Raw genomic sequence first — 23450 nt, 5'->3', positions numbered from 1 at the left:
TTCAGCTCCTCACTGCTGGGCTTCAGTTACCTTTAGGGCATCATATGCTTTCAAAGAGGGGGGATTAAGACGGTTATTTATTATCGCCCACCGCTGATTCTTTGGTGATACGAAGCTGAAGTCAGCTATTCACCAGCTTCTTGTTCGAATTTTCCCGTTCCACCTTAAATGGTGCAGCAGTTACGTTCTGGCGCTTCAGGCGTCAACACTGCTAGACTATTTAAGGTGGAATGGGAAGTTAGCTAGCTAGCTACAGAAACATTAGCACGCTATTAGCGATTTGTTATGAAGAAAACGACCATAATACATTGAAACGACGTTAAAGTAAGATAATACGATAGTTATTGTAATTTTTTAACGGAGGAAATACTTACATTTGCGGGTTTCTTTGGTCGCTTGTTCAGCCATCTTGACGGTTTCTGTTTTTCTGATAACACTCCGTTTGAAGTGTACCTCTGAAAAAGCTCCGTTTGTAGGGCCATGTAGCCCTAACACTGCACCCCCTTCTATCTCAACAAAAATTGGGACACTCTAACCCTAGACGTGAACGCGCAAAACAGAGGGCTAAGGGCTAGAGTGGTAGGGGCAAGGGGTGAAATGGGATTGGGCCTAAGCCTCTTAGAAAATAACCAGATCAGAGAAAATAACATGAGTATAGTTTAATTTTTAATACTGATTATACAATTAATATTAATTTAAAGTCTATAAATAGTATATGGATGTCATTTAATACCAGTATAATGAAAATAGTTGCCACTGTAAAAAGCTGTAGATGTGTAGGACTGTAAATGCTAAAAGAAAAAAGTTGATAACATACAAATGTTTATTCCAAGGGGCTGTAGTCATGTCCCTGCATTTAGCCTAGTAACCTGTTGTTTAGTAGGTGTACAAGAGAAAATGGTCAGTGAGATGTACAGTGCTGTACCTAATAATCTGGCAGTACTGTGAAGTGTCTTGCTGGTGTGTATTGTAGTGCCCCACTACTGGCTGCTGTGCCTCTGAGAAGCTTGGGTGGCGTGGAATTACGAAGGGCCACGCGAGGAGGCTTATGGGAGGTGCGTACCCTCCGGAAAAGGGACTTAATGTTGTTGTCTGTTATTTAAAACGTGTTATATGTTATTTTATGTCTGCAGTATGAGTTGTTGTGTGTGAGAACCTATGGTAATTTGGTGACCACCATCCCCGATTTGACTTCTGCTGGTACCCCACGGCAGAATCATGGCCTCCCCTGTGTCATACTCTGCGCCAACCCCGCAATATTTTCTTACTGTGCCAACATTACTGCAAAATATGAGTGCTTTAAGTGCCACAGACACGACTGAGAAGTCTAAAGCAACTTAGTGCAACTAGGCTAAACGTAATTCAAGCCTAATGCCTCTTTTATTTGATGCGTAGTGTGGTTTGATCATGAATACAACATTTTGTAACTCACTGAAAGCTGTAAGATATAGAATATGAAAGCAGAATTATTGCTTTATAAAATGGAAACAGATTTTGGGTTATTGTAACTGGTAGTTGATGGTCTGGAGGTTTATCAGCAGTGAAGATGCTCAGTCATTTTATGTAAATGTAATCCGCTCTTCTAAATCTGTAATGGCATGGATTTTATTTTCTCTCTTGTTGGTATTTTTGGCATAATATGAAGCAAGTAGTGGCCTTATCTTTTGCAGCCTTATCATAAGCACCCGTCATTAAGTTCTTACCTTTCAGTTGGATTACGGTGGTGTGAGTGCATCATGAGTCTGTGCAGGTTTGTGATATCCTCTAAAGGGTATGCTGATAACCTGCCTTTTGATCTGCGATTCGGTGAGCTTGATCCAGACTGTTGTCTCAGCCCAACAGATGTCTGCCTCAAATGATTAATTCCTAGCCTCAGGCAAAGCTTAATGCAGATTCACCATGGAGCTACGAAATACCAAATTACCTCTTTGGAGAAATAACAGGGATGTGAGATGAACAGAATATATATCATTGTAATTAAAGATTCTCTTTTGGTCACTCACTCAGTACTGGTGATGTTGTTGTTGTTATTATTATTATTATTATCATTATTCACTCTTTTTAGTCAAGCTTTCTTGAACATTCACCACAATGCATTGTATTATATTTGTATTATGCATCTCTGTATATTAGCAATATATTTATTGCTTATTTATCTTTTTTCAGAATGATTGTTTTCAGGTAATTCTAGAACTTTCTATGAGCTGTGGATGTGGAAGTTCATTGTGTGATTTGTCATTATTATTATTTCATGCATAACAGTCTCATTAGTCTATTCTTAAGACTATAATTTTTTATCGAGCATCCCTGCATTCGCACCATTTTGCTTTTCTGAACATTTTGTTGGAGATCATTGCTTTGTGGATGTCTTCATCACTCTTTTACCCTCTCATTTCTCTGGGAATTGAGTCACTATGGACAGGTTCTGTTTACCTTGCTAGTTCACAGAAAGTTAAAAGGCATGTTTTTTTCCTGTGTGGACTAGCATGGCATTTTGCTTCGATTGATCAGTTCAGGAGATTTGACCTTGCCTTAACTGATGGTATTTCATTATTAACCAACAATATGTACACATTCTCTTGAGGAATTAGAGCATGCTAAGGCCTCAGTAGGGAGAGATGAGTCTTCGAACTTAAATTCCATCTTCCATCATGCCACTGTAGACAAACCACCAGACCATTTGACTGTGCTAGCTCTGCCATTAGTGGGGTATTACTGCTTACCCCTTAGAGAGGGTAAAAGCTTATTTATTTGTATTAGAAGAACTGCAGATGAGAATGATCATTGTAGCTTCCTACCTTATTTATGTAAGCCACTCAACCTCCACTCTTTTCAGGCTGTTACTAGATCTGCAGTAAGATCTGTGATTTTTTTTTTTTTATGATTAACCCCAGTTCTTACTTGTACTTCTAACCTGAGATCTAGGTATTTTTAGAAAGTGGACATTTAGAAATATTGGGTCTTTCATCCGAGTAAGAGTAGTTCTACTTTGAAATGCTCAGCCTTGCTGTGATTTCCACTGTTTAAGAGATAGCATATTGTATCAATGGGTATTGGTCTCAGGCCGATATAAGCAGAAAATGCTAGATTTGCTATCAGAAGGCGAAATGTGAATTTGATCACGTTCTGTAACAAACCTAGCCTGCAATAGCACACACTCATATGGGTGATTTTGTTAGCTGTGTATTTCTGTAGGGTAGCAGAGTGTTTCAGCAGTTCAAGCATGAGCCTACTTTTAAATGATCATTTTTAGTGAAGTGCTAATCAGGCATGCTTATTCATGCTTATTCAAGAATCTTTCATAGATTCCTTGATTTCATAACTTCATTGAAAGATGCTTTGCTACAATTTTTAATTGCCATACTGCATTCATTGGTTGGTATCTATTTCCGGTGAAGCATCTTAAACATCTACTGTTTATTGGTTTCTTATTCTTAAGTATGTGATTCTGGACAAACTCTACTAGTGGCTACTATTACTAGACAAGTTGATATTTTCACTCCTGCAATGCCGAGTGTACTATCCTAAAACTCCATGACAAATCAACTGTCGTCTTAGCTGGTCACCCGCTCTGCCAGCGGTTTGGTGACCTCCCGGGCATGATTTCAGGGATCTCCCGCTGGAGACATCCGTGCAGCTGTCACTTGAGGTACGACTTGCACATTTGCAAGGTTTTACCATCTGGATGTCCCTGCACCTTCACTTGCGTGATGTGAGCTGCAGGCAGGCACCAGTGCAGTGTGGCAGTGGGGAGTCCTTATTCACGATCTTACTTTCTGAATCTGTTCCGCTGCCATTGCCTGTCTTTTGTTTTCACTTGTCAGAGCTTGTTGAACAATCTTATTAGAGAGCTGTGTCTAAGAAGTGACCGGAATGTCCTGTTTTGTGCGAATCCCTGGACATCCAAGTGTATGAGGAAAACCCAAGAACTGTCTATTAAGAACAGTCTTGCACATTTTCCAAGAAAAATGAGGTTTCCTACAAAGTTAGATGTTTCGCAATGGACAATGTTCTTCATAGCCATATTGTATGGTTATACTTCCTAATTCTGCTCATACAGCCTCAGTATTGTCGTCATACTCTGGTGTGTCACTGTTACTGTTGTCTATCTTGTTTATGTATTTACTGAGCGTTCTTGGCTGTTAGTGTAGCTTGTGTTTACATTTGCCTGTATGATATCTCTGTTCAACAGACTGGATATACAGTGATCACCCTGAGATGAGGGAGATTAAACAATGGATGGAAATGAGAAAGAGAGAGAGTGAGCTGTAGGAGGGAGGAGGGGGACTGGGATAGAGAGAGGGGAGGAGATATGGGAAGGCACTTGCCTCTTATATTTCTAGTGGCCCCGCACACTCTTCGCTGGACCACTCTGTTTTGTGGTCAGCGGACTATCAAACATCTTCATCTCAGCTTCTCTGCTACGCATCTCCTCTCCAGAAGCTCGCCAGATTCAATGCCGAGATTTTGGTTATAGGTTTCTGGAAATGGCTAACATTACTTTGCAGATCGACAAGCAGCACCCATGCATGGAAAATTAATTTTTTTATCCCTTACATATCTGGAACAATTTCTAGACTTGTACTGAAGGTAAGATGTTTTTTTTTGTTTTGTTTTGTTCTGCTAGATTTTCTTTGTGAAAAAAAAATCTAGCATTGACATTTTATAGATTCAACAGGTGTTTGTCTCTACATTACCATCATTTAGTATATAACTCTATATGCTACTTTATGTCTAAATCACTGAAGGACCCATCAGAGCTTTTCTTTGTTTTATATTTTTTTTCTACAAATTTAGTTTTATTTGTTATTTATTTATTTACTCATTTTGTAAATCATGTTGAAAAGCTCACTGTATATATATATATATATATATATATATATATATATATATATACTATTATATATATATATATATATATATAATGTATTACTAAAAATCGGTACTGATTTAATTGCGTATTAGTTTTCTGGTTATTGTTAATGTGCCATAATTTTGATATAATAGAATTTATTGAGAATTTTATTAAGAATTTATATAAAGTTCTTAATAAAAGTTATGAATTTGTAAAGAAAAGCATCGCTGCATGGGTTCTCCATCCTGTTTGTAATTCGTTTTACAGCTGTGAACCAACGCAGGTGCGTACACAGCAGCCCGTCATGTCGGGAGCGTTTCGAGTTTGTAAATGATCTAACATCAACATGGCTGCCTCGCTCCTCCTTTCCCTGCTCCCTCCCTTCCTCCCTCTCTCCTTCTCCTGTACTCTTGCTGCTGTCATAGAGGCTGCTGAACCCGTTGCAGGAGGCACCATCTCCGCCCTGCCAGTTCCTGAGGCCCAGCCTAGCACCCCATGCCCAGAGGTAGACTGCCGGCCGCACACATGTCCTCTGTCATCGCCCCTGCCAAGCCCTCCAGCACTATGGGCCCCAAAGAGGTGGAGCTGATTCTGGTGAAGGAGCAGAATGGGGTGCAGTTCACCGCCTCGGCACTGGTCACCCCCACCGGCCAGACCCACCCATCTGGCGAGCAGCGTGAAACCTGGGGTAAGAAGATTGACTTCTTGCTCTCGGTCATCGGCTTTGCTGTGGACCTGGCTAATGTGTGGAGGTTCCCCTACCTGTGCTACAAGAACGGTGGAGGTAAGATTCAGATATTGATTCCTTAACATTTACTAACCCTCCAATGGATGTATTTCTCACTGCCATAACTTAACAATAACTCAGTCATTTTGCATTCTTTTCCGTGTAGTTGTTGAATAATAAGCCTTCGGATGTGAACCCCTGTGAACCTTGAGCTCTGATGATGTACCAAGTAAAACTGAACATTGAAATGTAATGAGATATTAAGAAAAAAAGAAACAGTAGTCTCTACAGAATGTAAGATGATAATGGTAAGTGAAACATCAAGGTTGTCTGTGACCTTATGACCTTAGATAATATCTTAGTAGGACAGACAGCCTTTTATTCCAGAAATAATCTGCAAGAAACAACCCGAAACAGCTTACTAATCCAATACCTCTAAGGAAACCAACTGGAGTCTTTTTTTTTTTTTTAATAAAATTTTCTGATTATTTGTCGTATGGGGGGGCATAAGTTTATCATATCTGTCCCTCGAGCATACCACAGATATATTTTCACTGGTTGTGTAACTATGCTCTAACTTTTCTGACCACTGAGCTGCTCTTGACTGGATATTTTTGTGGACCACTCTGAACCTAGCAGTGACACTGATGTGTGTAAAAACCCAAAAAGACTGGTGTGCCAGCACCACACACACTACCATGTCAGTGTCACTGTTGTGTTAAGAATGATCCCCCACCCTAATAATATCTGGTGATCAGCCGTTCTGTGGTCACAAACTGAAAATGGGGTAAGGGAAGGCTGACAAATTGTGCTTGACAACAGATTGGTCTGTACATCTAAATAGTGGACCTATAAGATAAGTGGACCTCATAAAGTGGTCAGTGTGTGGAAATACAAGGTAAGTAGTTTTTTTATTTTGTTTGTTTTATTTTCCAGGTGCCTTCCTGGTGCCCTATCTGCTCTTCATGGTCATTGCAGGAATGCCGCTATTCTATATGGAATTAGCATTGGGTCAGTACAACCGGGAAGGAGCTGCAGGTGTCTGGAAGATTTGTCCTATCTTTAAAGGTAACGCTGTAGCGATGTTCTCTTGATTTCATTGCGCTGAGATCAGTTGCTGAATAAGGATTATGTACCATTTTGATCTCTTAAATCAGGCAGTTTTCAACATGGTATCATTCTATAGCCTGCTTCTTGGCTTGTGGTGGGTGGATGAGCACAGATGTGTGTGGGATAGAGTGTTTGTGTCCCTTGTCATGAAAGGACGTGGTCAGTCAGCCAAAAGACAGGTACCGTTTATCTCCGGCTGAAAACACTCACAGTCAAATGGGAGACAGTAAAATTGGCTTTTAGTATCAAATCTGCTCAGCACGTCTTCTCCCTCATCTGGTAGCAAGCAAATTTTCTGCCACTCTTGCTATGGAACAGCCGTGAGATTAGCATGCATGATGGGGCGTTGGCTCACAGCGACCTTCCCTGTCACTTTTTCCAGAACTTTTGGCAGCTGTTCTTGATCCTGCCTATTGGTGTTGGTGGTTCCAATCAGAATGGCCATTAAATAAAAGTTTTTCATTGCAAAAGTCAAGAAAAAAGCTTAAGTACATATTTAATAGAAAATTACACAGAAGCCTCAACAACTAAATATCATACCAGTTTTTTCAGTATGTAGTGTGTCCACCTATTGCCTTTACTACAGCTTCTATTCTTTTCAGAAGACTTGATTTCAGTTTTTCAAAGAAATCTGCAGACATATTTTTGCAGACATCCAAAGTCATCCAGTCTTAGAAATTTGTTGCCTTTTCTGTCTAATAGTTTCTAGTAATGACAATATTCTGCATAGACTGCTTGTAACACTGTTAACATCTAATAGTTCCCTGTATGTGTTTGGTTGGAAGCCAAAATATTGCCTTGGCACCCTTCTTCTGGACACGCTTGTCCATTTTAATCCCTTTTGCATGTATCCCAGCATTCTTTGCCAGACTGAATTCTGTGTTATAATTTTTCCAAGTGGTGTTCAAAGTATGTATGTGTGTAGGCAATTGGTAATGTTCTGTTTGCATGACCTCTAAGCTTTTCTATTGTGTACATTTTTGAACTAACAATTCCATAATTGAACATTTTGAACTAATAAGTCCAATCAAAGGGATAGTTAAATAAATGGGAAGCAATTTAATTGGAGCATAGCAGGATTATTTGTCTTCAGTTTAATGTTCCACCCCCTTTTAACCTAAAGTGTAGATGCTGTTTGAACCATCATCTGTCCATCACTATGTCACTAAAGATATCTGCTTGCTATAGCCATAGCGGTCTGTCAGGCAGGAAGACAGAGAAGGAGAGAGAGAAAGAGAGATAGACATCTTAATCACAAGCTCCGTTTTCTGTGCGCCTGTCACTCTGCGGGAGATTACTGTAATTACTGCTGATCAACACGTTCACTTCCTCAGGATCGATGCTCTCCAAAGCACTGAAAATCACACATGTGCAGATAATAAGGGAATTCTGTCTCTCAGTTGACAGCACTAGAGACTCTCCTGGCAGCAAGAATGACTTATTAGCGCAGGGTGTGCTTGCAGACAGAGACCTATTGAACTTTTTTTAGTTCAAACTTTGGAACTTAATGTCACTCGGGTCACACTGCAATGACCACAGTGTGGTCTTGGCACTGTGGATGAATGGGACGACCTGGCTTAGAGGCTGCAGATGTTGTGGTTGTTACTGCCTAGCTTGTTCTCTCTGGTACTGAGAAAAAAAATGTGAGCCATTTCTCCACCGTTTGAGCCCGAGGGGTGCCTTGATTAATCAGCGGCACTTTGGGCTGCTAATAGAATGCAAGGAAAAAACATTACACAGTTTCACAAGGGGTCGACCAGAAACATTGTGGTTTTAAACTAAAATGATATTAACGTTACTTACTCATGCAGCATGTTTTTTCAGACAGTTAAAAATAAGTATTACCTAATAAAATACACTGACTGTCCACTTTATTAGATGTTCCTAACCTTGTAGCTCCATCTGGTTAGTGTACAGTTAGCAACCTCTTTTTAGTCACTTTTAGCCCTTCATCCGTAGCCATTTTCTGACCACAGTCTGGATATTTTTGGGTGAGGGACAGCTCTGAATCAAGCAATGATGTTTACAATTACAGCATTTATCAGATGCCCTTAGAGTTTGCAATCATGCTTTGATGCCTACTTGGAAAACATGATCTTAAGCTCTTTCTGCAGGCTCTCTAGTGGTCATTCCACCAGTAGTGTGGACATTGACGCAGATATTTTTAATTAAAATAATAAGTAAAACATTTTTCCCCATACCTCTGATTAACTAGAATACTGTTGGTTCTTTGTATGTGGGATATTGTGACTCTATATTGAGCTGCTAGCGAGCAATAAGTGGCATTTTATTTTATTTTTTTCCCCAGGGATTTTTAGCAGTTTAATGATGTGTGTAAAAACTCCAACTACGTTGGTGTGTCTGATACATCATAACGTGGTCAGTGAGTGAAGATGGGGAGTTTTAATATAATGAACGGTGAGTGTAAATAGTTTTTAATGCCTTCTTTTCAGGCGTAGGATTTACAGTGATCCTTATTTCTCTCTACGTGGGTTTCTACTATAACGTGATCATCGCCTGGGCTCTATTCTACCTCTTCTCCTCTTTCTCGGGCGAGCTGCCCTGGGTCAACTGCAACAACACCTGGAACAGTGCCAACTGCTCTGACTTGAACGCCACTTTACTGAACGACTCCCACAAGGCCACCCCGGCCTTAGAGTACTTTGAGTGAGTCAAAAATAATCACTCACATCTTTAGAAGTAGCTGATGTTTGAGTACTATGCACTGTGTTTGAAAACACAATGAAAGGTTTCCTTGTAGTGCTAGTCAAAAGTCCCAGTCAGCACCTGCTCATGACAACTTTTTTATATACTTCCACTATTTTGCACATTTGCAATAATAGTGAAGACTTATAAACTATGAAATAACATACACACTTACTAAAATAAGAAATGATGGCCCTCTCCAACTGTTCAGACCCACTTTACTTCACGAAAGATTGTTATATAATGAGATACTGTTATATACCCAGACAATTTCCAGCTAACTTAACATTCTGAATGAATATAGATAATTATGCATAATTTAATTATATCATTTATCTAATTTACTTTTATATAATTTACATTCATTTATTTATTTATCATGTTTGTTTTTTGAAAAAAAATATAGGCATCAACTTCACTAATTTTAATTTTTTGCTTATCTTATAATCAAATTTACAAGCATTTAAGCATAAGCCTAAAGATTAAAATGTCTTTAAGAAAACACACATTCAGTCTGATGCGTCCAAACGTTTTGCATTACGGCTGGTGATAATAGTGAAAGCAAAATTTGTGCTTTAAGAGTTTCTCTAATGATTGAACTGTATAGCAGTGCCATTACAAGTTCAATTTTGTGACAGCACTGTATTATTTCCACTGCAGGCGTGGGGTGCTGCACCTGCAGGACAGCGGGGGGATTGATGACCTAGGCTTGCCCCGGTGGCAACTCACGTCCTGCCTGGCTGTGGTCATCGTGGTGCTCTACTTTAGCCTCTGGAAGGGAGTCAAAACCTCTGGGAAGGTAGACTCTTCTGATTTGAAATTGAAATATAATGATATATGTTGACAGTATATTCCAAAATATTAATAGAATATTTAAATTGTAATTGTAAATTTTAATGTGTTTTATATATGTGATGTATTTTTAACGTTATATTTATTTGTTTGGATCATCATAATTGTTTATTCGATAAAGCAGATTCATTGCATGGTTTAAGTGCTGGAAGGGGATTTTGCTGTCCTGCTGCACCTGTTGTGTCTAGTTTTGTCATTTACTGTTGAGATGTTTCTCCCTGTCGAGCGGTCAGTTGTGCTGGCTAAAGAATTTTATTACGTCTATACTCATTTTGCAGAAAGCAAAACTGAATTGCATGAGTATTTACAATGCCCACTTATACGTTTATATAAGAAAAAGACAAATGAGCAAAATAAGACACTATATGCCACAGTTTGTTACTGACCCTGATTCTCTAGCCTGATGTCTGGGCTCTTGAAGATGGTAGCCACAATCTGAAAGGGGACTTTAGGAGACGGAGGGCAAACTATCTACACAGTATGTTTCTTCTCTTGGATGATTGGTAATGTGAGAGCTTGAAGGGCTTCTTGATACATAGAATAAGCCCTGCCGATGATGATTTGGCATGCAAGTTTCTGGACAGTCTCAGTCTGGTTCAGCAAACACTGTGTCAGGATTACGTGCCATGCTTGGCAGGCATAGTCTAGTATGGGACGAATATAACCAGAGTAAATCAAAGTCAGTCAAGGCATGAGCAACAGTCAAATACACTTCATAAATTGCTCTTGAAAAGTCAGTAATGATCTATATAGTGTGTGTGTGTGTGTGTGTGTGTGTGTGTGTGTGTGTGTGTGTGTAGGTGGTGTGGATCACAGCCACCATGCCCTATGTGGTTCTGACTGTACTGCTGCTCCGCGGTGTCACTCTGCCTGGAGCCATCGATGGCATTAAAGCGTACCTCAGTGTGGACTTCCTCCGCCTGTGTGACGCTCAGGTACACACACACACACACACACACAACACACCCACACACCTACTCACCTGCATACACATACAGTACGTCCTCTTATTGCTACACACACAAAGATGCAATGCATCTGAGATTTATTAAACTAAGCGTCTCCTCTAGTTCTACACCATCACACCAGCCAGCGGCCAAAGAAATCTCCATCATTTGGGTTAACAGACAGAGGAGCACTCAGCCAACTGGGGCCTCCACACCTGCGTCACATGGCAAACTGGCTTTACTTTCAACCAGCACACTCAGTTTACACTCTCTGCCATCACTGCACACATTTCAGAGCTCACAAAAGTGAGCATGTGGCCCTCACTGTAGGGACCAAATGTTTTCACAACAATACTATGACATGCTTCTAAGGCTGAGGGAGGTTTGCTCCTTATGGAAAATGCTTTTTTAACATGCAGTACATTTTTATTTGATATTTACACTAGTATTCAGAAGTTTGGGATCAATTGTCTTATTAATAATTGCTGTTAATGTATTATTGTAAATGATTAACTTTATACTATGTAATAAGCTTAATGCCAACAAATACCATAAAATATAAATACTATATTATGTAGTATTTCATGATATTCTAATTAATGTTTCAAGTTTTTGGGAGCATCACAAAGTTAAGTGATATATAATATATTGTAATTATTTATTTACAGTAATGTTTGAATAAGTTATCTGCCTAAGTTAAAATACAAGGCTTTCTGGATATTTTAGTATGTCTTTATTTTCAGTGTTTACAGCTTTTTTTTCAATCATTAAGATATAAAATTTCCTCTTTTTCACAACTTCCTACAAATTAGTTAAAATCTGTAAGTTGTAGAGTAGCAGTATCATAGAATAATTTCATACATTTATCTGCAACATTTTTATTCACAACTGTGATTCCAACCTTACAACCTGCTAGGGGAAAAGATGGCAGATATAAAGACACAGATATAAAAATAGTAATCAATAATAAACGACTCACAAAGTGTCTTTTTTGATATGCCCAGGGTGATAAACATTTTGACGTTGTGGGGATATTTGGCTTCTCCCAACAAGAGAAAACGCTTTATTCCCCAAAATCTGCAGTTGTTTATTAGAAACAGTAAAGGAGGATAAAGCTAATGTAACCACATTTACATACACGCATACAGCGGAACAAGAAACACCCACAAAGACACAAAGCACCTGAATATGCGCCGTTAAGCAGCTCGTAAGGACGACTCATTTTATTCATCTTTAAGCATCTTTCTCGTGCAAACGAAGTTGCCATTTGTCTTAAGTTTCCTAGAATCACTGTTGCTCCCCGTACAGACGCCACATTGCAGAAAGGCCTCAAAGCTGCAATTTCAGAATTAGATTAGGCACATGCAAGCAGCAGCAATTTGCAAAATTACCCCGTATTCACAAGTGCCTTTCATCTTTCTGTTGAATGAGTTTCCTGCAATTATCCCTAATGATAGGTGTTGTGTGCCGTCTTTTGTGTGGCCGGCCGGACCGTTTGTTTCGCAGGTTTGGATCGAGGCTGCCACGCAGATATGCTTCTCTTTAGGAGTGGGGTTTGGTGTGCTAATCGCCTTCTCCAGCTACAACAAATTTAGCAACAACTGTTACAGGTAAGCATAAACGCTAAAACCCAGGAGTCTCCATCACTCACACACATGTACGTGAACTCACACAAACATAGGTAAACTCCTATGCTGCCTGTCAAAAGTTTGGGGACACAACCTTTTCAGTTTACTAAATGGGCATATTTTTTGTCGGTCTGGAATACAAACAACATAACATATTCAACAGAGAGGTATTTAAATATTTGTCATTTTTAAAGAACTGACAAAAGTACTATCCTGAGAGTAGTGTCGTACCACACACATTTTATCCTCTTGTTGTGATGTCAGCACTCATCAGCACTCAAACCTTTCAGGTGTTTGAACCTTTGGAGCAAAATATTTTCAATATGTGCTTTCAACAATAGCTTGGAAAAAACAAAATAAAACTGTCAGTTCACTATTTTAACAAAACCTGCTCTGCATACCAAGGAAGACACTTTGATAAACATGAAGCTGAGAGCTACAGCACATCAAAGGGAAAATAATCAGACATAATGGGAGAATATGTATAAACTGTAAGAAAAAATGTAATAAACTGTCAACCTGGTCACTCAAGGTTGTGTCTTTAGTACCTTTAGTTAGAGCACATAATTGTAGCATATTTGATTGCAGCTATATTATAAGTTAAAGTATAAGTTACATATTTTAAATTACATTTACTCCATACACACTGACTTGATTCTGCAATTTATTTTGTTGTTTCTGTTGAATTGTTATGAAATAATGCAATAAAAGGTTATGAAAAGGTATAAATGTGCGATAGTAATGTAATGTACTGTTCATTGTAAGATCATTGTATGTTTACATTCTTTGTGTCAGGGATGTTCATGAGTACTCAAGTACCATCAATGTGTCAGTATTCAAACACTGAAATCTCTGTTTGGGTATTTGTTCCATTTCAGCACAGGAAGGTAGAGAAAATATACAGATTAATAATTAAATGCAGTTTCGTATCGAAACAGGACTGTAAAATGTGACGCTTTCGATAGTATTTGTGAGTAAGCGCGCATATTTGGGGCCAGTCTGGGCTGGTGGTTAGGGAACTAGCCTTGTCGTCGGTTCAATCCCCTGAGCGGACAGTATGTGACTGAAGTCCCCTTCAGCAAGGCACCTAACCCCCAACTGCTCCCCGGGCGCTACGGATGGGGCTGCCCACTGCTTGGGGCAAGCGTGCTCACTGCCCCTAGTGTGTGTCTTCACTTGTGTGTAAGTGATGTTTCACTGCACGGATGGGTTAGATTGCGGAGCTGAAATTTCCCCATTTTAGTAAAGGAAAATTTTGATGCAAATCCATCCAGGATATATTAGATGTCTAAATAGGTGGTGCTTAAACCCGCCTATAAAACACAGTGTATTTAGAAAGTATCAGATTCCAGAATTTCATTATTTTGAACAACTACAAAATATAGCTAGTTTTGTTATGAACAACATACTGCTGGAATTAAGGAGTAAAAATAGCTATATGTATATATATATATTGTTTTTAGGTAGATACTTATTCCATAATGTGTATATATTCCACTCCATATTTTTATTTTGCTGTCATGTATTGCGTATTATCAGGTATTATATATTGTATTGTATATATATATATATATATATATATACACATAGTGTGTGTGTATATATTCTTTATATTACTTACATTGTATATATACATTTATTATCATGTTTCTGTTATCTTGCACTACTTACCTTGCACTTTGTGGTAGGTGCTAAACTGCATTTCATGTGCAATGACAAAGATCTGTCTGTCTGTGTGTCTGAATATCTATCTGTCTATTTGTCTATTTATATGCGTGTCTGTCTATACAGACACAAATATAATGTGTGTGGTAGAAACCACATAAGCCTCCAGCCGAAAACTAAATAATCAAACTTTACATTCCAGATGTTGTATTGTATTGTAAATGTATTGGCCAATACATTTTGACTACAGAGAAAGTTAGTTAAATTTTCTGAACTATTGCTTTAAACAATGTTCATTGTGTTTTGTTTCCTGTAGAGATGCAATCATCACCAGTTCAATCAACTCCCTCACAAGCTTTTTCTCAGGCTTTGTCATCTTCTCATTCCTGGGCTACATGTCTCAGAAACACAACGTGGCCCTTGATAAAGTAGCTACCGATGGTGAGTGTATAGTTGATTTTCACTCTATGTCTATTTATATCTGGGTTTTTAACCTTTTAAACTCTGAGACGTGTATTACATCTTAAGGATTATTTTTCTCTAATTACATGGTTAACAATGCAAACTCAGTTATAGGGTTGAGGAATGCCTGGTATTGCCAGAAGTTCTGTTGATTTTAAGAGGTTAATGCCCTTACAAGTTCACTCAGTGCTTTCAGTAGCTCTATCATAGCTATCTCTATTCTCACTAATACTCCATTATGTCTCTATTGCCATGCCAATAAAACCAAATAGCCAGTCTTTGATACTAGATAATGCCTCAAAACAATCTGTATCTCTTGTAAAATGTTGCTATACCTAATATTCTGTCACATATCTTTGTCGTGTTTTAACACCTGAGAAATGAATTGTTATTGATCCTCACTCAATGTATCAATGCCTGTTACAAGTGCTATTATTCATGGTGCTGACACATTTATTGCAGATACCAAAGTCTAGCAACGGAGAGTGAATTACACCTCATAATTTTGAGTGAGAAATCAATATGTGTCAGTTCAGATACAGACCGCAATTTGTCACTGCCTTGTTTACAGCATGAAAAATATACAAAAGAAAATATGTTGTGTTATAAGGACACAACATCAGAAATTAATTTGTGAAATTAATGCATAGTGCATGAATTGTTCCCAGTTGACACTGTTATGATTGTGTTGCGATTTCAGTGAAAGACGTCAGAAAGGGTTGTAATGCCCAAATGCTGCCTAAATATAAAACTTTATATAAACCTTTTTAGAATTCCTATCCCGAGCACATTCATATTCACATCCTGATACATAAATATGATCTGGACAAGCATGCTAGGGTAAGTTGTCTAAGTCCAGCCCTGATGATGATCTAGCATATGATGTTAAGACAGTATTTATTTTAGTGTACTGCAGCTTTAGAACGTGTCTGTATTTGTAGGTCTGTGGTTAGAGATCTAGAGTTGTGAGAGGTTTTGAACCCTTTTAACCGTAATCAGGATTTCTGTGTGAATGACTCCTAGAGTGCGATCTGATCTTCATCCAAGTCAAAATCAGTTAGAGTGTTTTACTTATGGTTATTATTTTATTATAATGAGAAAGATAAAGAACAGACACATTCATGTAGAAATCAAATTCCAAGTCTAATCCAGTTCTAATAGGTTTGGAAACCTTTTCTCACAACTCTAGATTTCTAACTTACAGGTACAAAATTAGAGATTGAAAAATTAAAACGTTTGTGAAACTATTAACAATATTTCCAAGATTTTTGCTTGTACCATAGCTAATAAAATGTGATCTTCATGCACTTGATACAAATGACTAAAGACAGTATAATATAATATTAGTTTGATGAAAATCTAATTTTAGAAGCTGTTCGAGCCCAGATAATTCTAAAGTGTTCACTATCTTTTCTCATAATGCTACTAGACTGGTAATTCACTGGTAAAATAATGAACATATTGATGAATCCTGTGGTTTGGTGTTCTGTTCTGTTGTCCAGGTCCAGGCCTGGTGTTTATCATTTACCCAGAGGCCATAGCCACGCTGCCTGGCTCTTCAATTTGGGCTGTCATTTTCTTCATCATGCTTCTCACGCTGGGAATCGACAGTGCGGTAAAACACAGAAGGACACAGGCTTGTCCGATTGCTTATGCCTAATGCCCTGTGGCTAATGTGTTAAGACTAATAATTCCATACAATCATTCACCACCATTCCTTTTATCTGTATCATGTAGTGCAGTGATTGGCAAGAAAGTTTTATTTGATGTTAGATTTTTTGTTTAATGGACGAAGGGCTTTTCATCATTATTTGATAGTCTTAAATTGCCGATAATGTGTATAAATTGCCGATAATTAGTTTTATCTAACTTTGCAGTTATAGTGGTCCATCAGGAGTATTTGCTTGGCATTTTCAGATCTAATCATTGAAAGTGGTGTCTACACTGTTTATAACCCAACATCATTAACAATTTTTATGTAGTACCAAGACAAAAGATTATGGTGCAAAATAGCCACTGTTGCTGTCCAAATGTCCTGTTACTTTTGTTTACCAGTACCGGCTATCAGTTAAGAGTACGAAACCTAGATAGGCTAACTTAATTACTGTTTGGCATCTGATGACAGGTGTGAGGTTCATTTTTTTTATTTCTTTGCAGATGGGTGGTATGGAGTCTGTGATCACAGGGCTCATCGATGAATTCAAGTTTCTGCATAGACACAGAGAGCTCTTCACACTCTTCATAGTGGTCTCCACTTTCCTCATCTCCCTCTTCTGTGTTACCAATGTGAGCAAGACAGATACACAACTGAAACATGGGCCAGTTTCCCAGATTAAGATTAAACCTGATCTTAGGCCAGAAAGGGTTTGTGCTATTAATAGTGTAATTTAGTCATAATAATCATTGATCTGTGTCCATGAACTTTACATACTCTCATTTAAAACTCTTTATAATTATGTCCATAATGATTTAAAATTATTTCATTTAAACAATTTAAACTCTAAGAGCACATATGACAGTCCACACTTAATTTATAAATTTATAAAACTACAGAAGTTATACATTAGTTTCATAGCATTAACTCAATAATCTTTAACATTATCACCAACATTCTCAACATTCACCAACAGAATTCTAGTGCTGGCATTAATGTTGGTTTATCTGTGAAACAAATTAATCTGCACAGTATACACATGCGCACAAATTTTTAGTTTTTCATTTTTCCAACACAGTAATTCAGCCTTTCAGCATTTCATTTACGTATGTTTTCATATTATAAAAAATGAGACTAACTTTCTCTCTTGCTCCCCCTCTCTTGTTGTCTTTCCTTCTTTCCATCCTTCATTTTCTCTCACCAGGGTGGCATCTACGTGTTTACTTTGCTGGACCACTTTGCGGCAGGAACATCGATTCTCTTTGGAGTGCTGATTGAAGCCATCGGCATCGCTTGGTTTTACGGTGAGGGCGTGTGGCTCCCCGGCATGGCCAGGGAAGCTGATGCACCATTAGGAGAATGATGGCCTATCAGACAAGAGACGGACAGCTGTGCTCCAGTGCTGCTTCACCTCATTACCGATACGAGTGGCATTACCCAGCAGGATGGCCAGGCTTTAGCTATGGAATGTGGAGTTGTTGACTATGAACACATCTGTTTTATTCTTGTCTAGATACACTGGCCACGCATTTCATTAGAAACACCTACCTTGTAGCTGAACCTTGCATGTATACAGTTAAAAAAAAACTGTAGCTCATCTGTTGTTGCACTGTTCATTACTTATTCTCTAATCCTTTTCTGACCACAGAGCTGCTTTTTTGGGTGGTGGACCTATCAGTGAACCTGACATAGTGATACACACTACAATACCATGTCAGTGTCACTGCTGTGTTAAGAATAGTCCGCCACCCAAAAAGTATCTCGTTTGCAGTGGCCCTGTGGTTGGAAACAGAGGAATAAAGGGCAGCTGACAAACTGTGCGTGCAAGCACATGGGCTACAAGGTATAATACTGTGCAAACGTCAGAGACCACCCTTCATTTGTTCAAATCTGTTTGCATAAGGAAGGAAAAAGTCAAATGAAAATGATTGAAAAAACAGGAATGTCCTAAACTGAAGTTTATTAATTATTAAAAGATATAGAGAAAACCAACTCCTAACAACAGTCCAAGACTTGGTAGCCCACCAACACTATCACCATCAGATAAACAGTACTTAAAGCTTTCATCTTTGAGAGATAGGAGAAAATCAAGCTCCACTCTTGCTTTGATTAAACAAAAAAAATCTGAGAATGTGAGAAGACAACTCAACACTGTGGGTTACAAAGGATGTGTAGCTGTCAAGAAACCATTACTGAGAAAAGGATATAGACATAAAAAATGAAAATGTGCAAATAAAACAAAGATGCAGCTGGTGTTCTCAGATGGACAGAGGACTTGCCATCCCAGAGTCTAGCCTTTGCTATAATTAAATGTGTTAGGGCTTACTTGGATCGTGAGCAGCAGAAAATGCAACCAACATCTAAGGCTGAACTTTGGAGGCAAGTGTAGATTTATTTGAAATGCTGAAAGCAAGTCTCCCAAAAAGAATGGCAGCTATAATATGGGAGATTAAAACGGTTAGACTGGAAATTATATGAATGAAGGGTGTCTCTGACTTTAGCACTGCAGGTGTAGGTTATAAAGTGACCAGTAAGTAAGTACAAGGTTGAGGTTTCTAATAAAGGTGATAAGAGTGTAGTTAACAGAGCTTTTATGGAAAAAAATGAGACAGGTATGTGGACCTAACATTAGATAGTGTATGTATTTACCATGGGTGTCCCAATATGCAGCGAATATTTGTTTAAGTGAGCTCAGCAAGTCCTACAGATGAGTGCATCATCTGCTTTGTACTTGATTTTCATTGCTGCATATGAAAAGTGGGTTCTTGTGAGAGGAGGCTGAACTTTCTGAACATCCCCTGGAGGCGAGCTTGGCTGATGGAAAGACCTGAACTTCAAAGAGCCCACATCAGCTCAGGACAAGCGGGGCAATCAGCTGGCTGAGAGATCAATAGGGGGAGAATACTGGTTGCCCTTCGACCCCAGGGGCTAGCAGGGCACAGGCTGTGGTCCCCAGTAGTGGCTTTTGTTCAGGGCAAGGCATACAAATCTAGCCTGAGGCTTCATGGCCTTTTTGGAAAGGCCCATCGGTAGCGGCAGTCACCTGCGGCTATAACCCTCTGCCACTGACACAGCTTTGCTCTCAGTAAGTAGAAAGTCTCTATGTATTTCTGCTGCAAGCTTTGATTAGTGCCTCGCGGGCAGCAAGGCAATGGAGAGCAGTTTGCTGACCATGGAAGACAATGTGCACACTTCAACCCATTGTCCTCATTTGTTCTTACAAGTGCTCTACGTGAAGCGCTTAAAGTTGTTGTTGTACATAAACATCTATATTTTTGTACAGTTTATTAAAGAAAACCTTCAGCTACCTTGTTTTCCTGTCAAGTGAAGCTGTACGTCCAATCAGTTTAAATGCTGTATGTTTGTGATTTTAGGAGTGGATCGTTTCAGCGATGACATCCAAGAAATGATCGGCCAGCGGCCAGGCTTATACTGGAGACTCTGCTGGAAGTTTGTCAGTCCCTGTTTCCTGCTGGTATGCTTACACATGCTGTTGCACTAGGGGAATAGACAGAGATTTGCTTAAGTTGACAAACAGGGATGTATCGATATGGGAATTGTTGGCTGATGCTGTTATCCAATTTTTTATGTACTTATCTGCCAATGCCGCTGCCAGTCAATAAACATGTAGAAAATTTAGATAAAATAATATTTGTTTCTATAAGGTTACAAATGCAGTAAAATGAATAAATAGCAGATATTTTAGTACAGTAGCCCAGCATCATCTAAACATTCTGCTCTGAAGTACATTCTGAAGTACAATAAATACATCATCAAATATTGGTTTGAAAAGCCAACTGAGCAGTTGATGTAATGCAGGACTGAGGGAGGGACATTGAAGAAGTTGTGAGAAAACAGGTTAATGACATCACCCATATAAAGGCTAAAGTAATACCACTTTTTAGACACCCCTAATCAGATTCACAGGTGCCTCTCAATCAAGCCATTGTGACTTTAAAAATTTAATTTAAGCAATAGGTTCACAAAAAAAACTTTAGTTTTGCATCAGAGCTATGTGAGTAACATTGTGAAAACTCTGCATAACTCATCACAAACTTGCCTCAGATCTCAAACTGCTTAAATGTATTAAGTAATCTCATATAGACATATGGAACTATATGACCACAAGTTTATTTCGGACTAAAACTCCATGCTGTTTGAGCCAAGTCAGTGATTTAGGCTTATAGTGTGTACACTGCTAATTAGTTGTGTATATGTTTCTATTACTTGTTAGCTAGGTTAGCCTCGTAGCTCCATTTCAAAACTAAAGAAACAAACTTCAGACACCAATTCTGGCTTAGTTGCTTGACTACACAGAGGATTCGAGGACAGTTATGTAAATTAGATTTTTTGCTGAACTATCAGTTCAGTGATTGTTTACTAATTGTGTTCATCTCAAAACTGAAAGATCAGGTCATAAAATAACCAAATGTTTCTTTGTATCCTTTTCTTTGTATCCCTTTTCCTTACCATCTAGTTCATGGTGGTTGTCAGCTTTGCAACGTTCAACCCTCCAAAATATGGGTCCTACTACTTTCCCATGTGGGCTAACATGGTTGGCTGGTGTTTGTCCATCTCCTCAATGATCATGGTGCCACTTTATGCCATCTACAAATTCTGCAGTCTGCCAGGAAGCTTCTGTGCTGTACGTCCATCAGAGAACTTTCTTAAAACTAGAGTCAGCGGCCATTTAATGCAGCGGCCACTTAAAGTTTAGATTAATATTCCTAACAAGCAGGGTTCACTCACTACGCTGATAAGAATGTACAGCATAACAATAGATGTACTATAGGGTTGTTCTCTATTGCTGTTGGATCATGCTTTCAATACTTCACATGCTGTATCTCTAAAATAATGGAATAATGATTAATGAACATGGACACTTGCATGCTAGCAGTTGGCATCTTTGCTTAATCAGGCTACAATTTGTTTTTCATACAAACAAGTTTCGTAAATCAGCCATATGAGACGGTTTCCTTCGTTTTCGTTGTAGAAACTGGCATACGCCATCACCCCAGAGACGGAGCACCACATGGTGGAGCGCGGGGAGGTGCGGCAGTTCACGGTAAGGTCCTAGAGTTCCTAAAATCTGTGATGGACAAACGGCTCAAATAAGAAACATGCAGCTATTACAGCCAAAAGGGCTGTTTACATAAATTATATGGGTGAACTTTTAATTATGCTAAATATGACATTTATACCACACAAAGACTGGCTTTAATGGAAGTCTGATTGAAATAGCTGATATGATTTGTGTTATTCTTGTTAGAGAACACTTCAGATTGAACATCAAGTTAAAATTTAACTACATGAATTTGATCAACATCAAACTGAAATTTGTTCTGACCATAGCCATAGTTGACAAATATTCCCCTGTGGTCATATTTTAGAAGACTTATGAAGGCCAGATTTTGCACACTGAGGGGTTGCACTGTGCATTTAACATTAACACACTTTCTATGTATTCGCTCCATGTATTCGCTCCTTTTTGTCTGTAACCTGAAAGGTGAATGTACCTGTATGTTAACTGCTCGTAAACTTTTCTGTTTATTTGAAGCTTCATCACTGGCTGGTGGTCTGAGCGCTGCTACATGTCTGAAAAAACAAGGAGACTTGGCCAGCTCTAGTGGGGGCGGGCTGCTGTGCGCCAAACAAACCGTAAATCTAGTTGTTTCTTTCTTGCGTAATTGAACATGTGGCTGTAAAGTGATTTTTCCGATCACAACATGGTTGACATTCTGTCAATATCAGTTTAAATCTCAGTATAAGATGACTGTTATGATGGCTGATGTTGTCTCCCAATGACTGTTTATTGTTTACTGAATTTTTTTGTGATTAGAGTACAACTGAGCCTTATTGATCAATGTGATTGAAGTGTCAAAAGCTATATACGGAATAAGAATCTAGAAAAAAAACAGTAATGTTTAACTAGTGATATTACATGACATATATATCCTCTTTGTGTTTGAAAAGCAAAATGATGGACAGTACATTTCAATAAATACAAATCCCAGTAGGGTTTAATTCTGTGAAGCCATATATTAAGTATCAACTATTGGGCAAATGGGATGCAGTTTTGCCCATGCTGTAATTATTTGCAGTTCTATTACAAATGTTTTCTGACCTCAGATGTTTGGTGTGATTTATACAGAAACCAGACACCAAAAAACATTTCAAATATATAGAAAAAACCTGTAGCCATTTAGGTTATAAAGGTTCTGGTACTTTTGTGAGTTGTTTAGTTTACATACAGAGCATTTTATTTTAAACCATAGAGCTGCTAAAGTATCTGTACATATTCTGCAATCCTGAAATTAAGAGTATTGAATGGCTAATGGCATTTACCAGGCAGTATACACAGTATGAATATGTCTTTATTCATGAGAACAACTTTGTTTATCACATTTGAAAGGTCTTTAATTTATCCACTAAGTTAATACCTTTGAGTGACTGCTGAAATCTGCCACCCACTGTAAAAGATCAATAAAGAATTCATGTATAAACAGTTTTTGAAAATTTGTCTTCTGTTATGCATCCATACTGGTGTGTCTGATTTTCACTTTAGCTAATAAATGTATTATCTCTCTTCTGTTGCATGTTACAAAAAACACTAGGACTATATGATCTCATAGATACTCACTGATAGTCCAGATAAAAAATAGAGCCTGACCAATATATTCTTTAGCCTAATATTGACAACTAATGTCAGTTTATCAGACAATGTGCTGATAATTAGTGCTTTCCTTTTTCCTTTTTCTTTTTAAAGTTATGATTGGGATTCAACCCCACGAGCTCCTGATAATAGGGCAAAATCTTAATAGCTGTAAGGCCAGTTACTGACAGG

The 23450-nt window shown here is 38.4% G+C and overlaps 1 protein-coding gene across 1 annotated transcript; it reads left to right on the top strand.

Annotated features, from left to right (window-relative positions):
- Positions 1–5350: 5350 nt before the first annotated feature.
- slc6a3 (solute carrier family 6 member 3) lies at positions 5351–22725 on the top strand. The gene is made up of 14 exons (XM_036579401.1): positions 5351–5639; positions 6519–6650; positions 9146–9359; positions 10059–10197; positions 11051–11185; positions 12704–12807; positions 14807–14931; positions 16455–16567; positions 17110–17238; positions 17811–17910; positions 19981–20081; positions 21084–21251; positions 21600–21671; positions 22164–22725. Exons 1-14 carry the CDS (start codon positions 5351–5353, stop codon positions 22185–22187), a joined length of 1845 nt encoding a protein of 614 aa, XP_036435294.1. The 3' UTR covers positions 22188–22725.
- The last annotated feature ends 725 nt before the right edge of the window (positions 22726–23450 follow it).

Source organism: Colossoma macropomum, unplaced genomic scaffold, assembly GCF_904425465.1.
Source record: "Colossoma macropomum unplaced genomic scaffold, Colossoma_macropomum, whole genome shotgun sequence".
NCBI lineage: Eukaryota > Metazoa > Chordata > Actinopteri > Characiformes > Serrasalmidae > Colossoma > Colossoma macropomum.
This window is presented reverse-complemented; position numbering and strand designations above follow the sequence as displayed.